The 20,708-nt window shown below is 43.0% G+C and overlaps 1 protein-coding gene across 1 annotated transcript in view; it reads left to right on the top strand.

Moving 5' to 3' along the window:
* LOC133361335 (zinc finger protein 91-like) overlaps positions 1 to 20,708 on the top strand; it is a gene marked incomplete at its 3' end in the record, with an annotated part of 99,319 nt that overhangs the window by 18,220 nt on the left and 60,391 nt on the right. The window contains exon 3 of the mRNA XM_061580266.1: positions 3,161 to 3,250. Coding sequence (XP_061436250.1) covers positions 3,161 to 3,250 — 90 coding nt within the window. The remainder of the gene's footprint in view (positions 1 to 3,160; positions 3,251 to 20,708) is intronic.

Genomic DNA, 20,708 nt, shown 5'->3' with positions numbered 1-20,708 from the left:
TCTCAGAATTAGTTGTGTGAATCTCCACGTGCTTCGTTCTCTAAGACATTACTCGTCCTTTGAATTAATTTTGTTTTCCGTAGCCCGGGAGTCATGGCGCCAGTCGACCACGTGGGGAGACATTATGGATGAAGTGGACCCTTTCCCAGGCCAAAGCTATGAAAATCGTTCCCCAAAGGTGTGTATGGGGTCTATGGGAGTCAAACACCACATTCTCTCCACACTCCCACACCATTGCACCAAAACATCACTACACCTCACATCACCACACAATATCTTTACATCACCACCAACTCGATATAATATACTCTTAGTTTTTTCGGTAAAGTCACGTACGTGACTCTTTCTTAGGTTTTTTCGGTAAAGTCGCATACGTGAGTATGAATGCTTGCAGTCACGAAAGATTCAATTCGAGAATCAATACAATAGCATAGAGCCTCATAAAGCGCCAATACCATCACAAGGCACCGTCTCTCCAGAACATTCCACAATTTCACCTCTCCGTATCACAACACCATCTCCCAACACCATCACTCCATCTCTCCATAATCACGTCATGCCATGAGTTAATGTGCATGTTTGCATCCTTACATAGATGTGCCAGTATGCATTTTTGTTTGTCTATGTGCCCGTCTATGTTTGTGTGCCTGCGAGAATAGATTTTGTCCTGAGTGCGCATGTCTGAATGATCATGTGCTTATCTTCGCGTGAACAGAGGAGCATTGGGGAGGTGAAGAACGTCAGCGGAGTGAAGCGTTTCCAGGAGGACAAGCGCCTTGCGAAGGAGAAATGCACAATGGAAGAGAAGCGCCCCAATGAGGTGAAGCGCCTCGCCAAGGTGAAGCACCAAACGGAGCAGAAGTGCCTTCGAAATAATATCCTCAAAGACGTGAAACGGGTCATGGAAAAGCGCCTCCTTGAAGAAACGCGCTTCATGGAGGAGAAGCGCCTTCGCGAGGTGAAGCGTCTCAAGGAGAAGCATCTGGAGGAAGAGAAGCGCCTCATAGATGTGAAGCGGGTCGAGGAAGAGAAGCGCCTCATGGAGGAGAAGCAGGTGGAAGAAGAGAAGCGCCTTGTCGAGGAGCAGCACCTCATTGAGGTGCAGCGGGTCGAGGAAGAGAAGCACCTCATGGAGGAGAATCGCCTCTTTGAGGTGAAGCGTCTCATAGAGCTGAAGCGTCTCGAGAAGAAAAATAAGCGACTTGAGGAGAGGCGCTTTCGCAAGGTGAAGCTCCTCGAGGAGAAACGTCTCATTCAGGAGAAGCGCCTCGTTGAGGTGAAGCGTCAAGAGGAGGAGGAGCACTTGATGGAGGAGAAGCGTCTTGTGGAGCAAAAGCGCCTCGAGGAAGAGCAGCGCCTCACCAAGATCGAGCGACAATGGCTCCAGACCGCTACCACCAGCAGCAGCACCACTACCACTGACACCACCTCCACCACCGCCGCCATCGCCGCCGCCACGTCCTCCAATCCTGTGTGGGGCCCAATAGCTCCGAGCTTTGAAGAAGAGGGCTTCCAAGAAGATAAAGCAAACTCCGGAGTCGCTGAGCCACGGTAAACCACTCCGCGTGTGCGCCCTGTGTGTTTATTTTTGTTATTTATTGCCATGCTTCTCACGCAGCATCAGCCTTACACGGTCTCAAGACTTTTTTTCAGGAGGATCCTGCCAAGTTTGCTCGCATTTTTCAAGAAAGTTGCTACTGTTTGCGATCCAAATTGAACAATTTGCATTGCTTGTGTGGGTTTAGTAACAGGGAGAAAGCTGCAGAACATTCCCAGAACAGGTGGCTGCACAATCCACACGGAGAATGTGGCCAAACGTGGAAATCAAACCCAGGTCAATGTTGCTGTGACGCACAGGTGCTCAAGCCCTGTCGCGCTCTCAATATTCACAGACACTGCAAACTCCACGTGTACATTCCGCTATACTGTGGACAGACTTATTTTTCATAACTGGTTTCTGGGTTAGACCACATAACGAAGTGGGTATATCTTCACCATGTAACCCTCCATCCACCGTGAGATTTTCGCTGTCTATCGCCTGTTTCCAGGCCAGCTGCCAAGTCACCTTGTAATGCACAGCGACAGCTACCACTGAGAGGGGTGTCCAATTTAAAACGCGATGAGATGAGAGATGCGAGAGGCTCATCGCATGCAATGCACTCTGAGATGCCTTCGACGTCAAGGGAGGTGGCTCTCTCGACCACAAATCACTGACGGACACTTTTTTTAAATCGTGGATGTGTAGGTATGAAATAAAATAAATTAAATTAAATCACGACGTTTCGATGGCCATGTCGTTATTGCAAGAACGTTTCTTGCTGTGGTTTTCCCACCTGATGATTGCTTGTGTTACAATCGAAACGTTGTGATTTAATTTATTTTATTTTATACCTACATGACTTTACCGAAAGAACCAAAAAAATGTCACTTCAAATTATTCAGCTAAATTTGCACAGCAACGCCACCCACTACTGTGAAACTACAGCAGTCTGTGTGAGACACAGCTGCACCTATCTCAAGGATAGCCTGGCGCCATGAGAATGACAGCACCAATACTAAGCACACTCACTGGCCATGTCGTTATTGCTGTTTCTATTCAGCTCGAATTAATCCGCCACACATTCCACCCACGGACGATGGGGAGATGGCGATGTCTGCCGTAGCAGCAAGGTGGAACGGTGTCGTGTTTGACAGACAACCATCAGTTTTACCATGTCTAGTGGTGGTCTCCCTGTTACAGGTTGAGTCACAAACCGCACCTCTCCATAACAAAGGCTCAGCCTTTGATGTGCAGTCTATTCTTAGTCTTAAGCCTCACCTTACCATATTAATAAAAGTATGCGGCCCTTGCCCCACCACCTTCTCCAACCATTATATAAACGAAGTGGTAGCTTCTGAAATCTCTCATTTACCTGATACAGCTGTCGTGGCTGTGACGGTTCCACCTGAAGACGGAAGCTTGTGTTGCCTCCGAAACGTCGTGATTTTTATTTTTTACGTTATTTTATTTTACTTTTTAATGTTTTTTTACCTACGTGACTTTACCGAAAAAACCTAAGAATATGAATCATTGCAGTCACGAAAGCTTCAAATCTAGAACGGTGTCGTGTTGTCTCTTCACAGATCTGAGCCAGCTCAGCCCTCCTCCTCACTCGTCCAGGCCTTTGAAGTGAAGACAGAGGTTGTGGAGAAGAAGACGAAGGAAGAGGTGAAGGAGTTGGAGGATGAAGTAGAGACGGAGGAAGAGAAGGCAAAGGAGGACGAGATTGTGATGGTGACAATGGAGGAGAACACGGAGGGAGAGGAGAAAGACAATACGGAGATGGAGGACAAGGAGACAACAAAGGATGAACAGATGGTCGTGGTGGAGGACATGGAGACGACGGACAAAGGGGAAACGATGGTGGTGGAGGAGGAAGAGAAGACGGTGGTGGAGATGGTGGTGCCGGAAGTTGAGGAGGAGATGAAGGAGGAAGAGATGGTGCTAGCGGAGGAGAAGAAGATGGAGAAGATGGAGGTGGCGCAGGAAGAGGAGGAGGAGGTAGAGGAGAAGATGGTGGTGGGGGATGAAGAAGAGGGGATGGAGGAGGATGAGACGGAGGAGAAGACGGAAGAGGTGCAGGTGGAGATGCACGGAAAGAAGAGGAAGCGAGAGGGTCTCGCTCGCGTGGCGAGAGCGATCGCCTCACTCCTCCGCCGCGTGCTGCTTTGTGGTGGCAGGTCCACCGCCCAGTAGGGGTGGTGGCGGTGGTCGTGCATCGGTGCCGACCGTGACCACTATCACCACACTACCAGTCCACCCCGTGATACTCGCTACACACACCACACGGTTCCCCAGAGAGACGGTGCAACGTTCAGGTCCAGAATACCGAAGTATACCGGGAATCACCTGTACTTAAAAACACGTAAATTGATAACACTATAAACAATAACACTAAACATTAAACGACAAAAAAAGCTACCAACTGGTTTTATAATTTATACCACCATAAACGGAGGTACGGTATTTTAATTTCATTAGAAGTATTATAATGGAACTCTACACATGTTTGTTAATTGTCCGTTCAATCGAACCGACGGTCGGATATGTGAACTGTGGGGGTCGAGGGTAAGAATGGCATTCAAATTTTAGAATGACAATTTGGTCGTTTTAGCAAATTACTGTACTTGAATGTATGTTATGCGCAAATGCAAATTGTTAGTCGTAAATGCGAGGGAGTGGTTAAGAGGTGCACGTTTAATCCAGTGTTAACATTTATTTTAGCATCATATTTAAGGACACTGTTGTTGATAAGAATTCGTCTGGACATGTTATGTGCCTTGTTCTACTCGATCAACCAAAATTAGTACAATGTCGGTCATACAGGAGTGTGATTTCATTCATGAGTAGTATTCACAGAGCCCCGATGACACTAACCTACCTAAAGTTATGGTTAAAAAAGTAATCTTGAGTGACTTAATTCTCAGCTCAGACATGATCACCGCAATCATTTCCAAAGACGTGTGGGGTCCTGCGAGAGCAGGTCCCGACTACAAACAGCTGGGCAGCAGAATCGGAAGTAGCTGCGTTGCCCTCGAAATGTGATGTTGCTGCTGTTGTTGCTGCTGTAGTTGCTTCTGTTGCTGTAATAAACGCAGGGAGGTGGTGTTCCGTGATGGGATGACGCCTTTGATTAAAGCCTTTGATCAAACTCACCCGATTGACGCCCTTGATCGTCGCATTTGATCAACTCTGATATTGTATACTCTCACATCTTAAGCTCTATCATAGTGAAACATAATATTATAACCTATGAACTACAATCTATCCATTGTAACGCTGTAAAAGAATATTACCTATTGGGTTTCACTCCGTCGTCGAGAAGGCCGCTCTCTTCCTTTTCTAAAGTTAAATGTAATTTCTCTGCATTCACTTTAAATCGAGGACAAAGTTTTTCCATTCATTCAAAATAAGCGCACAATTACACACTGAGATGCACTTACATATTCATATATGAAGCACAATGGGCACATTACTCTTCGGTATGTTAATAGACATGCGGATTGTGCCTTCCAAAATTAACAATCGAATGAAATATCCTGAAAGACAAAGGATTTGATCCTAGGGGGGGAGTTATAAGGCGGCTCAGAAGCAGAGCTCAATGCCATTTCGAGAGGGAACTTGATGAGGTTGGACGCTCGACTCGTCGCTCTGCTGATCGCCCTTCAACCGCGAGACAACGCAGCCTGGCGAGCACAATTGCTGTGTCGACAGTTAGGCGACTTTGCGTCGGGAGAGTTCGTGGCGACATCTTCAGACGGGTTACAGACATCGATATACAGTGAATCTCCAAGTAAGTGTCTAATTTCGCGGATGAACTCTTAAACGTTTTCGTCGTTAAATTAGCGGGATTTTTTTGCGTCTCGGTTAGACGCGAGTGTCGTTCTTGTTTTAGCAGTTAACAAAATCCAAAACTCAACGCTAAACATCCTTGCGGCCTATAGCGTACTTTTGACTCAATAACACAGCTGCTGTTACTACGCTCACATGGAGCAGAGACGCTCTCCACAGCCCCACGCACACGGAGGCAAGAAGCCATTCAATTGCTCTGTGTGTGGGAAGGCATTTTCACGGCCATCACATCTTCAGAGACACAGGAGAACACACACGGGCGAGAAGCCGTTCATGTGCTCTGTGTGTGGGAAGACATTTGCACGGTCATCAACTCTTCAAGATCATAAGAAAACAAACACGGGTGAGAAGCCATTCCTGTGCCCTGTGTGTGGGAAGACATTTGCTAAGTCATCACATCTTCAGAGTCAACAGAGACACACGGACGAGAAGCCATTTCTGTGCCCTGTGTGTGGGAAGGCATTCGCACAGTCATCAAAACGGAAGAGGCATCAGAAGGTCCACGATGATAGGAAGTTGAAATCAAAAGGTGTAATTCAAGGTGCTGCAATGATTCCTGTAGATAATTCCACCTTCGATCCCATGCAGTTGGATCCCGAGAGATGGCTGGATGTAATGGAGTGGCTCGAGGATCAACCCGAGAGCTAGCGGTGACTGAAATATAATGTTGCATGCGGTTATACCTATTAAGCTGTCTTGAGTACTTTTGTGTGTAATTCTGACTCTTTAGTTTTACAGTTCGTTTGAGAGTTTCTTGACGTGCACGTGGTGAGTTTTGATGTTGTCGGATTACTTGGTGAAGTGGTGTGATGAGCAGTGGTTGTAAACGTTTTTTTCAAGTATTAAGCTTTTTTTGGTTGATAATAGTCGACTTTAGGATGTACATTGATGACGCGTTCGTTGGATATATTGCCTTGACTTCAACATAGACGCACAGTGAACAAATGTGGTGAACTAATAAGGACATCATGGGGAATGATACTTTAACGCTTTGGTATTCCTGGAACGGATATGATTTGCATTGTACTGTAACTGTTTGAACATAGGACGTAATAAACATTGCCTTCGAGTTTTGACGTAAAATTGTTGCAGATGAATAAAAACGTATTTTAACAAATGTTTGTCAGTTCTTTATTGTATAATGTTCCTAGCAAAAACATGTTCAGAGAATTTCAGGTGGAGGATCTCCATCACACAAGTGTGCCCTTAACCCGCAGCATCTTAGCTGTCTACACGATTAACAGGTGTTCATTGAGGGGAAAGGTCCCCGTAGTTAATCGTTCATCAACGTACCAGTCTCTAATTCCGAAGTATGTCGGGGAAAAACTGTACTCTATGACATGTAAACTGTAATCCTATGAACGATAACACTGAACATTAAACGATTATAAACTAGTGTTTTAATTTATAACCATTTAAACGGAGGTAAGGTATATACTATCATTAGAAGCATTAGAATCACAGTGTGGTCGTATAAGAATCACGCACAAACCCATTATAAACTCATGAGATTATGAATCTTTACAATTATTATAACAATCACAAATTGTGACAAAGCGAAATTCCCACAAGTAAAACACCACGCTCACGTGACGAATTCTTAAACAAACTGCTACACTCAAGTGACAGAACTTAACAAAAAAACGCCGCAATAAAAAAAACATCAATGGACAAATCGTAAAAACAGACAACACACGCACGTTAGTACCTGTTAGAAGAAGACAACACCTAGCACCTTCAACTATACACATCATACAGCCAACTCGTAAATGGGGCGGTATATGACAGCCCTCGCTGCTGTCGACGGGGCCAAGCAGCGAGTGTTTAACTCCATTGTTTCAGAATCCGTGTCATCACACGGCCACAGCGCCTTACCCAAACTACATCTCTCCAACAAGGCAGCCTTCCCTATGCTGTGTATTTTAGCAGTTTATTTACGGACACACTTGAAGATAACAATTCGTCTAGAAAAGGCAGGCGACTTGTTCTACCAACATGATTTCAATTTATATCCGAAAGAAGTATGAGTTCATTTATGAGTAGTATTCACTAAGCACCGATGGCACTAACCTACACACAGCTATGATTAAACAAAGTAAACATTAGTCGCTCATCCCAGCTCAGACATGATCATAGCAATTATTTCCAAATTCGTGTCGGGTCCCACGAGAATAGGGCACGTTCACAAACTTTCAAATTGTAAACTCACATTGCATACTCTAACATTATAAACTCTAACAATATAACCTTTAAACTATGAGCTATACATTGTAACGCTTTAAAATAACACTACAAACTAGTGTTCTAGTAAACTATAATGTTTTGAACTATAACAATATAAGCTATGAGCTATACACTATAACGCTATAAAATAACAATAAACTAGTGTTACAGATTAGAACACCGAACATTGAAGTGTGATATTCGAATTCTTAGCTTCACACCGTGGTCCTATAAGAATCACACTATGCTCGTGAGTATGTAACATGTCTGTATGTAATATGCATGAATGTAATATGTCTGTATGTAACATGTATGCATGTAACATGTATGTATGTAACATGTTACATACATGCATGTGACATGCATGCATGTAACATGTATGTATGTAATATGGACGTGCGAACCAAGGGTGGGATATGTGAAACGGAAGGTGCAGGATCAGGATGGGATTAAAATTGTTTGAATAACACTTTTGTGGTATTAGGATCAAGCTGTCCACTGCTGGGTGAATGTTCTATCTCAATGGCATCAAATAGCAATATTCAGTATGTAAATATAGAATTATCTTACAAACCCAACATAAGCCCGTGCAATTATGATTCGTTACAATTGTAACGACTCGTTTGATAAGAGTATTTGATCAAAGTTTGTTATCCTATCACGGAACACCACTGAAACTTAAGCAGCAACAGTACCAGCAACAACAGTACCAGCAACAACAGCAGCAACTGCAGCAGCAGCAGCAACTGCAGCAGCAGCAACTGCAGCAATTGCAACAGCAGCAACTGCAGCAGCAGCAACTGCAGCAGCAGCAACTGCAGCAACTGCAGCAGCAGCAACAACAACATCACCTTCAGAAATGCTGCGTCCCGCGGCACCATCCAGGTGAGGAAATGAAGAGCAGAGCCCGAATCGACGGCCGCCACCCGAACATCAGCAGCTGTTGATAGCGTGATTCTAATAGGACCACGTTGTTATGAAACTCATTTTGATGCTATTCTAAACCGAGCACCTCCCAGTTTGCATTTACGACTCCCAATGCGCATCTACATATAACATACACTCTAGCTCAGTGTAATTATAATACTACCATAGTGTTATTCTAATAATTTTCATCCGATTCCTAATCCTGCACGCCCAGTTCGCATATCCGACCCCCCCGCTTCGCAAGTCCAAATGGCATGCATACACATTACATACATACGGGCAAAGTTCACATGCCCGTCCACTATTACTTCCTGTTAGTAGCTCAGCTTATTGGAGAGTATATTTAGTATATTGATAATATTGATGTAGGTTATAGTTTAGTTTTTTACGTGGTGGTATGGCTGCTGCAGCTCCTTATAATTAAAATTCCTTCCCTTTATTACTGCTAACCCCACTTCCTCCCTTTGTTCCTGCTAATCCTACATAATGCACGGGCATAATATGACTTTGAGATTCCCCCACCTCCTACGCATTCCACAAGTAGTGACTAATCCCATATCTGCATTTCCCATAAATATTCTAATTTCATCTGTTGATATGCAAATTCCCTTGTCAAGGCGCCCTTCCCCCTGCAGCTTAAATATACGCTGCCAAGCTTGGTGGTGTTCATTCAGACGCTGTCTTTCCGACAGCCCTGTTCTTCACCTGAGGACGGTTGCCTGCGTTGTGGCCGAAACGTCGTGATAATTTTTTTATTCTGTTTTATTTGTATTATTTTATTATTTCCCTTCTACGTTATTTTACCGAAAGAACCAAGAAGATAACCTACACACAGTTATGGTTAAACAAAGTAGTATTTAGTCACTTAATTCTCAGTTCAGACGTGATCATCGCAATCTTTGATCAAAGACTCTGATCAAACTTACCCTATTGACGCCTTTGATCGTCGCATTTGATCAACTCTGATAGTTGTAGGCTCTCACATGTTAAGCTCTAACATAGTGAAACATAATATTATAACCTATGAACGCTGTAAAATCCTTTTAACTGTTATAGTGGGATTATAATCGAATAAGAATAATTAGAATCGCACTGTGCTCAAATTAAAATCACACTGGTGTCTTATGTATGGTAAGTGAATATGCAAACCGGGTATAGGATATGCAGGATTAGAATCGAACTACAATTATTCGAATCCCACTATTCTAATGATATTATAATACCTTGCCTCCGTGAATATGGTTATACGTTTATAATCGTTAAATGTTTAGTGTTATCGTTTTTAGTATTACAGTTTACTTGTTATAGAGTACAGTTTATCCCCGACATACTTCGGGATTAGGGACTGGTACGTTGATGAACGATTAACTACGGGGACCTTTCCCCTCAAGGAACACGTGTTAATCGGGTAGACAGCCAAGATGAAGCAGGTTAAGGGCACACTTGTGTGACGGAGATCCTCCACCTGAAATTCTCTGAACATGTTTTTGCTAGGAACATTATACAATAAAGAACTGACAAACATTTGTTAAAATACGTTTTTATTCATCTGCAATAATTTTACGTCAAAACTCGAAGGCAATATTTATTACGTTCCTATGTTCACACATTTCCAGTAGAATGCAAACCATTTCCGTTCCAGGAATACCAAAGCGTTAAAGTTTCATTCCCCATGATTTCCTTATTAGTTCACCACATTTGTTCACTGTGCGTCTTTGTTGAAGTCAAGGCCATATATCCAACGAACGCGTCATCAATGTACATCCTGACATCGGCTATCTAAAGTCGATTAATACCAATCAAAAAAAGCTATATACTTGAAAAAAAACGTTTAAAATGTTGAGTAAAGATGTACCTACAGAGGCATTTCAACTTTAGCTCAACAGGGACACTTAACGACTACAATTGAACCCTCTCACAGCCAGTGCTCTTCACACCAATTCGGCAAGTAATCCGATAACATTACAAACCACCACTGTGCACGTAATTAAACTCTCACAAAAACTGTAAAACTAAAATGGTCAAAATTACACACAAAAGTACTCGAAACGGCTTAATAGGTATAACCACATAACGTAATATTTTTTCAGTCACCCCGAGCTCTCTGGTTGACTCTCGAGCCACTCCATTACATCCAGCCATCTCTCGGGATCCAACTGCATGGGATCGAAGGTGGAAACTTCTTCAGGACTCATTGCAGCACCTTGAATTTCAGCTTTTGATTTCAGTTTCCTATCATTGTGGACCTTCTGATGCCTATTCCTGGTTGATGAGTGTGCAAATTTCTTCCCACACACAGAGCACAGGAATGGCTTCTCGCCCGTGTGTGTTCTCTTATGATCTTGAAGAGTTGATGAGTGTGCAAATGCCTTCCCACACACAGGGCACAGGAATGGCTTCTCGCCCGTGTGTGTTCTCTGATGAGTTTGAAGAGTTGATGAGTCTGCAAATGTCTTCCCACACACAGGGCACAGGAATGGCTTCTCGCCCGTGTGCGTTCTCTGATGAGTTTGAAGAGTTGTCGATTGTGCAAATGTCTTCCCGCACACAGGGCACAGGAATGGCTTCTCGCCCGTGTGTGTTCTCTGGTGTCTCTGAAGATGTGATGGCCGTGAAAACGACTTACCACACACAGAGCAATTGAAGGGCTTCTTGTCTCCGTGTGCGTGGGGCTGTGGAGAGCGTCTCTGCTCCATGTGAGCGTAGTAACAGCAGCGGCCAAACCATGCCTCGCTGTTTGTCTCCGGAGTGATGACGGATACCAATCAGACCAATCGGAGACCATGTACCAGATCGGATTTTGGTTACTGATGTTAGAGTGATTGTATTGCAAATGTGGTCACTACTCGTCTGTACGTGCTCACTCCCGATGCTCGGCGGTTTTTGGCAATGCCACGGGGCTGCATTCACTTTAAATCGAGGACAATGGAGGGCATGGGGAACGTGTTTTTCCATTTATTCAAAATAAGCGCACAATTACACACTGAGATGCACTTACATATTCATGCATGAAGCACAATGGGCACATTACCCTTCGGTATGTTAATAGACATGCGGATTGTACCTTCCAAAATTAACAATCGAATGCAAATATCCTGAAAGACAAAGGATTGGATCCTAGGGGGGGGAGTTATAAGGCGGCTCAGAAGCAGAGCTCAATGCCATTTCGAGAGGGAACTTGATGAGGTTGGACGCTCGACTCGTCGCTCTGCTGATCGCCCTTCAACCGCGAGACAACGCAGCCTGGCGAGCACAATTGCTGTGTCGACAGTTAGGCGACTTTGCGTCGGGAAAGTTCGTGGCGACATCTTCAGACGGGTTCCAGACATCGATCTACCGTGAATCTCCAAGTAAGTGTCTATTTTCGCGGATAAACTCTTAAACGTGTTCGTCGTCAAATTTATGGGATTTTTTTTGCGTCTCGGTTAGACGCGAGTGTCGTTCTTGTTATAGCAGTTAACAAAATCCAAAACTCAACGCTAAACATCCTTGCGGCCGATAGCGAACTTTTGACTCGATAACACCGCTGCTGTTACTACGCTCACATGGAGCAGAGACGCTCTCCACAGCCCCACGCACACGGAGAGAAGAAGCCATTCAATTGCTCTGTGTGTGGGAAGACATTTTCATGGCCATCACATCTTCAGAGACACCAGAAAACACACACGGGCGAGAAGCCATTCCTGTGTCCTGTGTGTGGGAAGAAATTTGCACAGTCATCACATCTTCAGAGTCATCAGAGAACACACACGGGCGAGAAGCCATTCCTGTGCCTTGTGTGTGGGAAGACATTTGCAGACTCATCAACTCTTCAAACTCATCAGAGAACACACACGGGCGATAAGCCATTCCTTTGCTCTGTGTGTGGGAAGACATTTGCACAGTCATCAACCATGAACAGGCATAAGAAGGTCCACAATGATAGGAAACTGAAATCAAAAGCTGAAATTCAAGGTGCTGCGATGAGTCCTGAAGAAGTTTCCACCTTCGATCCCATGCAGTTGGATCCCGAGAGATGGCTGGATGTAATGGAGTGGCTCGAGAGTCAACCAGAGAGCTCGGGGTGACTGAAAAAATATTGTCATGTGGTTATACCTTTTAATCCGTATCAAGTACTTTTGTGTGTAATTTTGACCATTTTAGTTTTCCAGTTTTTTTGAGAGTTTAATGACGTGCACAGTGGTGGTTTGTAATGTTATCGGATTACTTGCCGAATTGGTGTGAAGAGCACTGGCTGTGAGAGGGTTCAATTGTAGTCGTTAAGTGTCCCTGTTGAGCTAAAGTTGAAATGCCTCTGTAGGTACATCTTTACTCAACATTTTAAAGTTTTTTTTCAAGTATATAGCTTTTTTTGATTGGTATTAATCGACTTTAGATAGCCGATTTCAGGATGTACATTGATGACGCGTTCGTTGGATATATGGCATTGACTTCAACATAGACGCACAGTGAACACATGTGGTGAAATCATGGGGAATGATACTTTAACGCTTTGGTATTCCTGGAACGGAAATGGTTTGCATTGTACTGGAAATGTAATAAATATTCCCTTCGCGTTTTGACGTAAAAATGATTGCAGATGAATAAAAACGTATTTTTTACAAATGTTTGTATGGTCTTTATTTTTTAATGTTCCTAGCAAAAACATGTTCATATAATGTCAGGTGGAGGATCTCCGTCACACAAGTGTGCCCTTAACCGGCAGCATCTTGGCTGTCTACCCGATTAACACGTGTTCCTTGAAGGGAAAGGTCCCCGTAGTTAATCGTTCATCAACGTACCAGTCCCTAATCCCGAAGTATGTCGGGGATAAACTGTACTCTATAACATGTAAACTATAATACTATAAACGATAACGCTCAAATCTCAGCTCAGATAGGATCATCTCAATTATTTCCATAGACGTGTGGGGTCCCACGAGAGCACTGTTATATACGCAGCGTGTTGGTGTCCCGTAAGAGGATAACGGCTTATATATAAAAAAAAACTCTGATCAAACCTACCAGATCAACGCTCTCGATCGACGCCTTTGATATACTCTTACATTGTAAACTCACACTGTGAACGTTAACAATTTGAACTCCAACAATATAATTTAAAAACGTTAACATATACATTTGAAGAATATACAAATTACCGTAAACAAATGTTAAAGTAAACTCTAAATCTGTGAAATCTAACAATATAACCTATGAGCTATACATTAAAACGCTATAAAATAACATTATTAACTAGTGTTATAGATTAGCAAACCGTACAATGAAGTGTTATATTTGAATCTCAATCGAATTATTATAATCATTCCGTGGTCCTCTTCGAATCGCACTTTGCTCGTAAGTATGTAACATGTATGTAACATGTATCTATGTAACATGTATGTAGTATGGACGTGCCAACCAATGGTGGAATATGTGATACGGAAGGTGCAGGATCAGGATGGGATTAAAATTATTTGAATAACACTTTGGTGGTATTAGGATCAAGCTGTCCACTATTGGATGAATGTTCCATCTCAATGGCATCAAATAGCAATATTCAGTATGAATATGTAAAATAATCGCACAAACGCTATATTAGCCCGTGAAATAATGAATCGTTACAATTGTAATGGCTCCGGACTCAGACTGCAGAGGGTTTTTTTTATTTAGCCTTTAACGCGGTCTCAGACCCCAGGCGTCACGATATAGCAACGACGACGACGAGACAGCAACCAGCCAACACAGCCCCAAACCTCGTTCCTCCCCCTCTCTCATTCTCGGCGTGAACCTCTGCCCACACTTGGTCTCGCCTTCCCTTCTCGAACTCTCTCTATCTTGTTGTCACCACTTTTCCCTTAGTTGATGCACTGTCTTTACATCACCCACCTCTATGACCTCTACCTGACCCCGCCATGGGCGGAGCAACTTGGGGGATTTTACCGGTGGCACCTGTAGGCAATACAACCATGCCCTGTCCCCCACTGCCCATGGAAGCACGTGTTCCTGCCGGCCCGAGTTCTTTTCATTAGCGGCTTGCGCTCTGGTGGGGAAAGGTCCTCGTTATGAATCGTTTCGCAACGTTCAGGTCCAGAATACCGAAGTCTACCGGGAATCACCTGTACTAAAAAACATGTAAACTGATAACACTATAAACAATAACACTAAACATTAAACGACAAAAAAAATATCAATTGATTTTAGAATTTATAGCACCATAAACGCAGGTACGGTATTTAAATCTCATTAGAAGTATTAAAATCGCACTCTACACATATATGTAAATTATCTGTTCAATCGAACCGGGGGTCGGATATGTGAACTGTGGGGGTACAGGGCAAGAATCGCATTCAAATTTTAGAATAACAATATGGTCGTATTAGCATTTTACTGTGCTTGAATGTATGTTATGTACAAATGCAAATCGTTAGTCGTAAATGCGAGGGAGGGGTTAAGAGGTGCACGTTTAATCCAGTGTTAACATTTATTTTAGCATCATATTTAAGGACACTGTTGTTGATAATAATTCGTCTGGACATGGCACGTGCCTTGTTCTACTCGATCAACCAAAATTAGTACAATGTCGGTCATACAGGAGTGTGATTTCATTCATGAGTAGTATTCACATAGCCCCGATGACACTAACCTACCTAAAGTTATGGTTAAACAAAGTAATCATGAGTGACTTAATTCTCAGCTCAAACATGATCATCGTAATCATTTCCAAAGACGTGTGGGGTCCTGCGAGAGCAGGTCCTAACTACAAACAGCTGGGCAGCAGAATCAAAAGTAGCTGCGTCGCCCTCGAAATGTGATGTTGCTGCTGTTGTCGCTGCTGTTGTTGCTGCTGTAGTTGCTTCTGTTGCTGTGATATACGCAGGGAGGTGGTGTTCCGTGATGGGATGACGCCTTTGATCAAAGACTGATCAAACTTAACCAATTGACGCCCTTGATCGTCGCATTTGATCAACTCTGATATTGTATACTCTCACATGTTAAGCTCTATCATAGTGAAACATAATATTATAACCTATGAATTACAACCTATGCATTGTAACGCTGTAAAAGAATATTATCTATTGGGTTTCACTCCCTCGTCGAGAAGGCCGCTCTCTTCCTTTTCTAAAGTTACACGCTAATTTCTATGCATTCACTTTATTTTGAATAAATGGAAGTTTTTCCATTTAGTCAAAATAAGCGCACAATTACACACTGAGATGCACTTACATATTCATGCATGAAGCACAATGGGCACATTACCCTTCGGTATGTTAATATACATGCGGATTGTACCTTCCAAAATTAAGAATCGAATGCAAATATCCTGAAAGACAAAGGATTGGATCCTAGGGGGGGAGTTATAAGGCGGCTCAGAAGCAGAGCTCAATGCCATTTCGAGAGGGAACTTGATGAGGTTGGACGCTCGACTCGTCGCTCTGCTGATCGCCCTTCAACCGCGAGACAACGCAGCCTGGCGAGCACAATTGCTGTGTCGACAGTTAGGCGACTTTGCGTTCGGAGAGTTCGTGGCGACATCTTCAGACGGGTTTCAGACACCGATATATATCGTGAATCTCCAAGTAAGTGTCTATTTTCGCGGATAAAATCTTAAACGTGTTCGTCGTCAAATTTACGGGATTTTTTTGCGTCTCGCTTAGACGCGAGTGTCGTTCTTGTTTTATCAGTTAACAAAATCTAAACATCCTTGCGGCCGATAGCGTTCTTTTTTCACTCGATAACACCGCTGCTGTTACTACGCTCACATGGAGCAGAGACGCTTTACACAGCCCCACGCACACGGAGGCAAGAAGCCATTCAATTGCTCTGTGTGTGGGAAGACATTTTCACGGCAATCAAATCTTAAGAGACACCAGAGAACACACACGGGCGAGAAGCAATTCCTGTGCTCTGTGTGTAGGAAGACATTTGCACGGTCATCAACTCTTCAAGATCATAAGAAAACGCACACGGGCGAGAAGCCATTCCTGTGCCCTGTGTGTGGGAAGACATTTGCAAAGTCATCACATCTTCAAAGTCACGAGAAAACACACACGGGCGAGAAGCCATTCCTGTGCCATGTGTGTGGGAAGGCATTTGCACACTCATCACATCTTCAGAGTCACCAGAGAACACACACGGGCGAGAAGCCATTCCTGTGCCCTGTGTGTGGGAAGACATTTGCACAGTCATCACATCTTCAGAGTCATCAGAGAACACACACGGGCGAGAAGCCATTCCTGTGCTCTGTGTGTGGGGAGGCCTTTACACGGGCATCAACTCTTCAAACTCATCAGAGAACACACACGGGCGAGAAGCCGTTCCTGTGTTCTGTGTGTGGGAAGGCATTTTCACTTTCAGCAAACTGCCAACGCCATCAGAAAACACATACGGGCGAGAAGCCATTCCTGTGCCCTGTGTGTGGGAAGGCATTTGTACGGTCATCAACCATGAACAGGCATCAGAAGGTCCACAATGATAGGAAACTGAAATCAAAAGCTGAAATTCAAGGTGCTGCAATTGGTCCTGAAGAAGTTTCCACCTTCGATCCCATGCAGTTGGATCCCGAGAGATGGCTGGATGTAATGGAGTGGCTCGAGAGTCAACCATAGAGCTCGGGGTGACTGAAAAAAAATATTATGTTACGTGGTTATACCTTTTAAGCCGTATCGAGTACTTTTGTGTGTAATTTTAGCCATTTTAGTTTTACAGTTTGTGAGAGTTTAATGACGTGCCCAGTGGTGGTTTGTAATGTTATCGGATTACCTGCCGAAGTGGTGTGATGAGCACTGGTTGTGAGAGGGTTCAATTGTAGTCGTTATATGTTCCTGTTGAGCTAAAATTGGAATGCGTCTGTAGGTACATCTTTACTCAACATTTTAAAGATTTTTTGTCAAGTGTATGGCTTTTTTTGATTGGTATTAATCGATTTTAGATAGCTGATTTCAGGATGTACATTGATGACGCGTTCGTTGGATATATGGCCTTGACTTCAACATATACGCACAGTGAACAAACGTGATGAACTAATAAGGAAATCATGGGGAATGATACTTTAACGCTTTGGTATTCCTAGAACGGAAATGGTTTGCATTGTACTGGAAATGTGTGAACATAGGACATAATAAATATTCCCTTCGAGTTTTGACGTAAAAATGATTGCAGATTAATAAAAACGTATTTTTTACAAATGTTTGTCCGTTCTTTATTTTATAATGTTCCTAGCAAAAACATGTTAAGCTAATTTCAGGTGGAGGATCACCGTCACACAAGTGTGCCCATAACCGGCAGCATCTTGGCTGTCTACGCGATTAACACGTGTTCCTTGAGGTAGAAAGGTCCCCGTAGTTAATCGTTCATCAACGTACCAGTCACTAATCCCGAAGTATGTCGGGGATAAACTGTACTCTATAACATGTAAACTGTAATACTATAAACGATAACACTAAACATTAAACGATTATAAACTAGTGTTTTAATTTATAACCATATAAACGGAGGTAAGGTATTATAATATCATTAGAATCATTAAAAGCAGTGTGGTCGTATAAGAATCGCACTATGCTCATATGTTTGTATAGTGTACGTGCAAAGATCGGATAAAAATTATTACAATTACAACATGGTCATATGACAATCACGATTTTTAATGCTAGATGTCATCGAATACAAAAGACGGAATATATTTATATAAATACACGCACAAACCCATTATAAACTCATGAGATTATGAATCGTTACAATTATTATAACAATCACAAATTGTGACAAAGCGAAATTCCACAAGCAAAACACCACGCTCACGTGACGAATTTTTAAACAAACTGCTACACTCAAGTGAAACGCCGCAATAAAAAGAACAACATCTATGGACAAATCCTAAAAACAGACAACACACGCACGTTAGTAGCTGTTAGAAGAAAACAACACCGAGCACCTTCAACTATTCACATACAGCCCCAAAGAGCCAACTCGTAAATGGGGCGGTATATGACAGCCTTCGCTGCTGTCGACGGGGCCAAGCAGCGAGTGTTTAACTCCATTGTTTCAGAATCCGTGTCATCACCCGGCCACAGCGCCTTAGCCAAACTACATCTCCCCAACAAGGCAGCCTTCCCTATGCTGTGTATTTTAGCAGTTTATTTACGGACGCACTTGAAGATAACAATTCGTCTAGAAAAGGCAGGCGACTTGTTCTACCAACATGATTTCAGTTTATATCCGAAAGAAGTATGAGTTCATTCATGAGTAGTATTCACTAAGCACCGATGGCACTAACCTACACACAGTTATGATTAAACAAAGTAAACATTAGTCGCTCATCCAAGCTCAGACATGATCATAGCAATTATTTCCAAATTCGTGTCGGGTCCCACGAGAATAGGGCACGTTCACAAACTTTCAAATTGTAAACTCACAGAGCATACTCTAACATTATAAACTCTAACAATATAACCTTTAAACTATGAGCTATACATTGTAACGCTTAAAAATAACACTACAAACTAGTGTTATAGTAAACCATAATGTTGTGATCTCTAACAATATAAGCTATGAGCGATACATTATAACGCTATAAAATAACATAATAAACTAGTGTTACAGGTTAGAACACCGTACATTGAAGTGTGATATTCGAATCTCATTCGCTTCACACCGTGTTCCTCTAAGAATCACACTATGCTCGTGAATATGTAACATGTCTGTATGTAATATGCATGAATATAATATGTCTGTATGTAGTATGTATGCATGAAATATGTATGTATGTAATGTGGACGTGCCAACCAATAATGGTGGGATATGTGAAGCGGAAGGTGCAGGATCAGGATGGGATTAAAATTATTTGAATAACACTTTGGTGGTATTAGGATCAAGCTGCCCACTGCTGGATGAATGTTCCATCTCAATTGCATCAAATAGCAATATTCAGTATGAATATGTAAAATAATCGCACAAACCCAATATTAGCCCGTGAAATAATGAATCGTTACAATTGTAATGCGGTTTCAGACCCCAGGCGTCACGATATAGCAACGACGACGACGAGACAACAACCAGCCAAAACAGCCCCAAACCTCGTTCCTCCCCCTCTCTCATTCTCGGCGTGAACCTCCGCCCACACTTGGTCTCGCCTTCCCTTCTCGAACTCTCTCTATCCTGTTGTCACCACTTGTCCCTTAGTTGACGCACTGTCTTTACATCACCCACCTCTATGAACTCTACCTGTCCCCGCCATGGGCGGAGCAACTTGGATTTTCCCGGTGGCATCTGTAGGCAATACAACCATGCCCTGTCCCCGACCAACCATGGAAGCACGTGTTCCCGCCGGCCCGAGTTCTTTTCATTAGCGGCTTGCGCTCTGGTGGGGAAAGGTCCTCGTTATGAATCGTTTCGCGACGTTCAGGTCCAGAATACCGAAGTATACCGGGAATCACCTGTACTTAAAAACACGTAAACTGATAACACTATAAACAATAACACTCAACATTAAACGACAATAAAATATCAACTGTTTTTATAATTTATAGCACCATAAACGGAGGTACGGTATTTAAATCTCATTAGAAGTATTACAATCGCACTCTACACATATGTATGTAAATTATCTTTTAAATCGAACCGGGGGTCGGATATGTGAACTGTGGGGGGTACAGGGCAAGAATCGCATTCACATTTTAGAATAACAATATTGTCGTATTAGCATTCACTGTGCTTGAATGTATGTTACGTGCAAATGCAAATCGTCAGTCGTAAATGCGAGGGAGGGGTTAAGAGGTACACGTTTAATCCAGTGTTAACATTTATTTTAGCATCATATTTAACGACATTGTTGTTGATAATAATTCGTCTGGACATGTCATGTGACTTGTTCTACTCGATCAACCAAAATTATTACAATGTCGGTCATACAGGAGTGTGATTTCATTCATGAGTAGTATTCACAGAGCCCTTATGACACTAACCTACCTAAAGTTATGGTTAAACAAAGTAATCTTGAGTGACTTAATTATCAGCTCAGACATGATCATCGCAATCATTTCCAAAGACGTGTGGGGTCCTGCGAGAGCAGGTCCCGACTACAAAAAGCTGGGCAGCAGAATCGGAAGTAGCTGCGTCGCCCTCGAAATGTGATGTTGCTGCTGTTGTTGTCGCTGCTGTTGTTGCTGCTGTAGTTGCTTCTGTTGCTGTAA

The sequence above is a fragment of the Lethenteron reissneri genome, chromosome 72 (assembly GCF_015708825.2).
Source record: "Lethenteron reissneri isolate LAM-NWPU_2019-01 chromosome 72, ASM1570882v1, whole genome shotgun sequence".
NCBI lineage: Eukaryota > Metazoa > Chordata > Hyperoartia > Petromyzontiformes > Petromyzontidae > Lethenteron > Lethenteron reissneri.
This window is presented reverse-complemented; position numbering and strand designations above follow the sequence as displayed.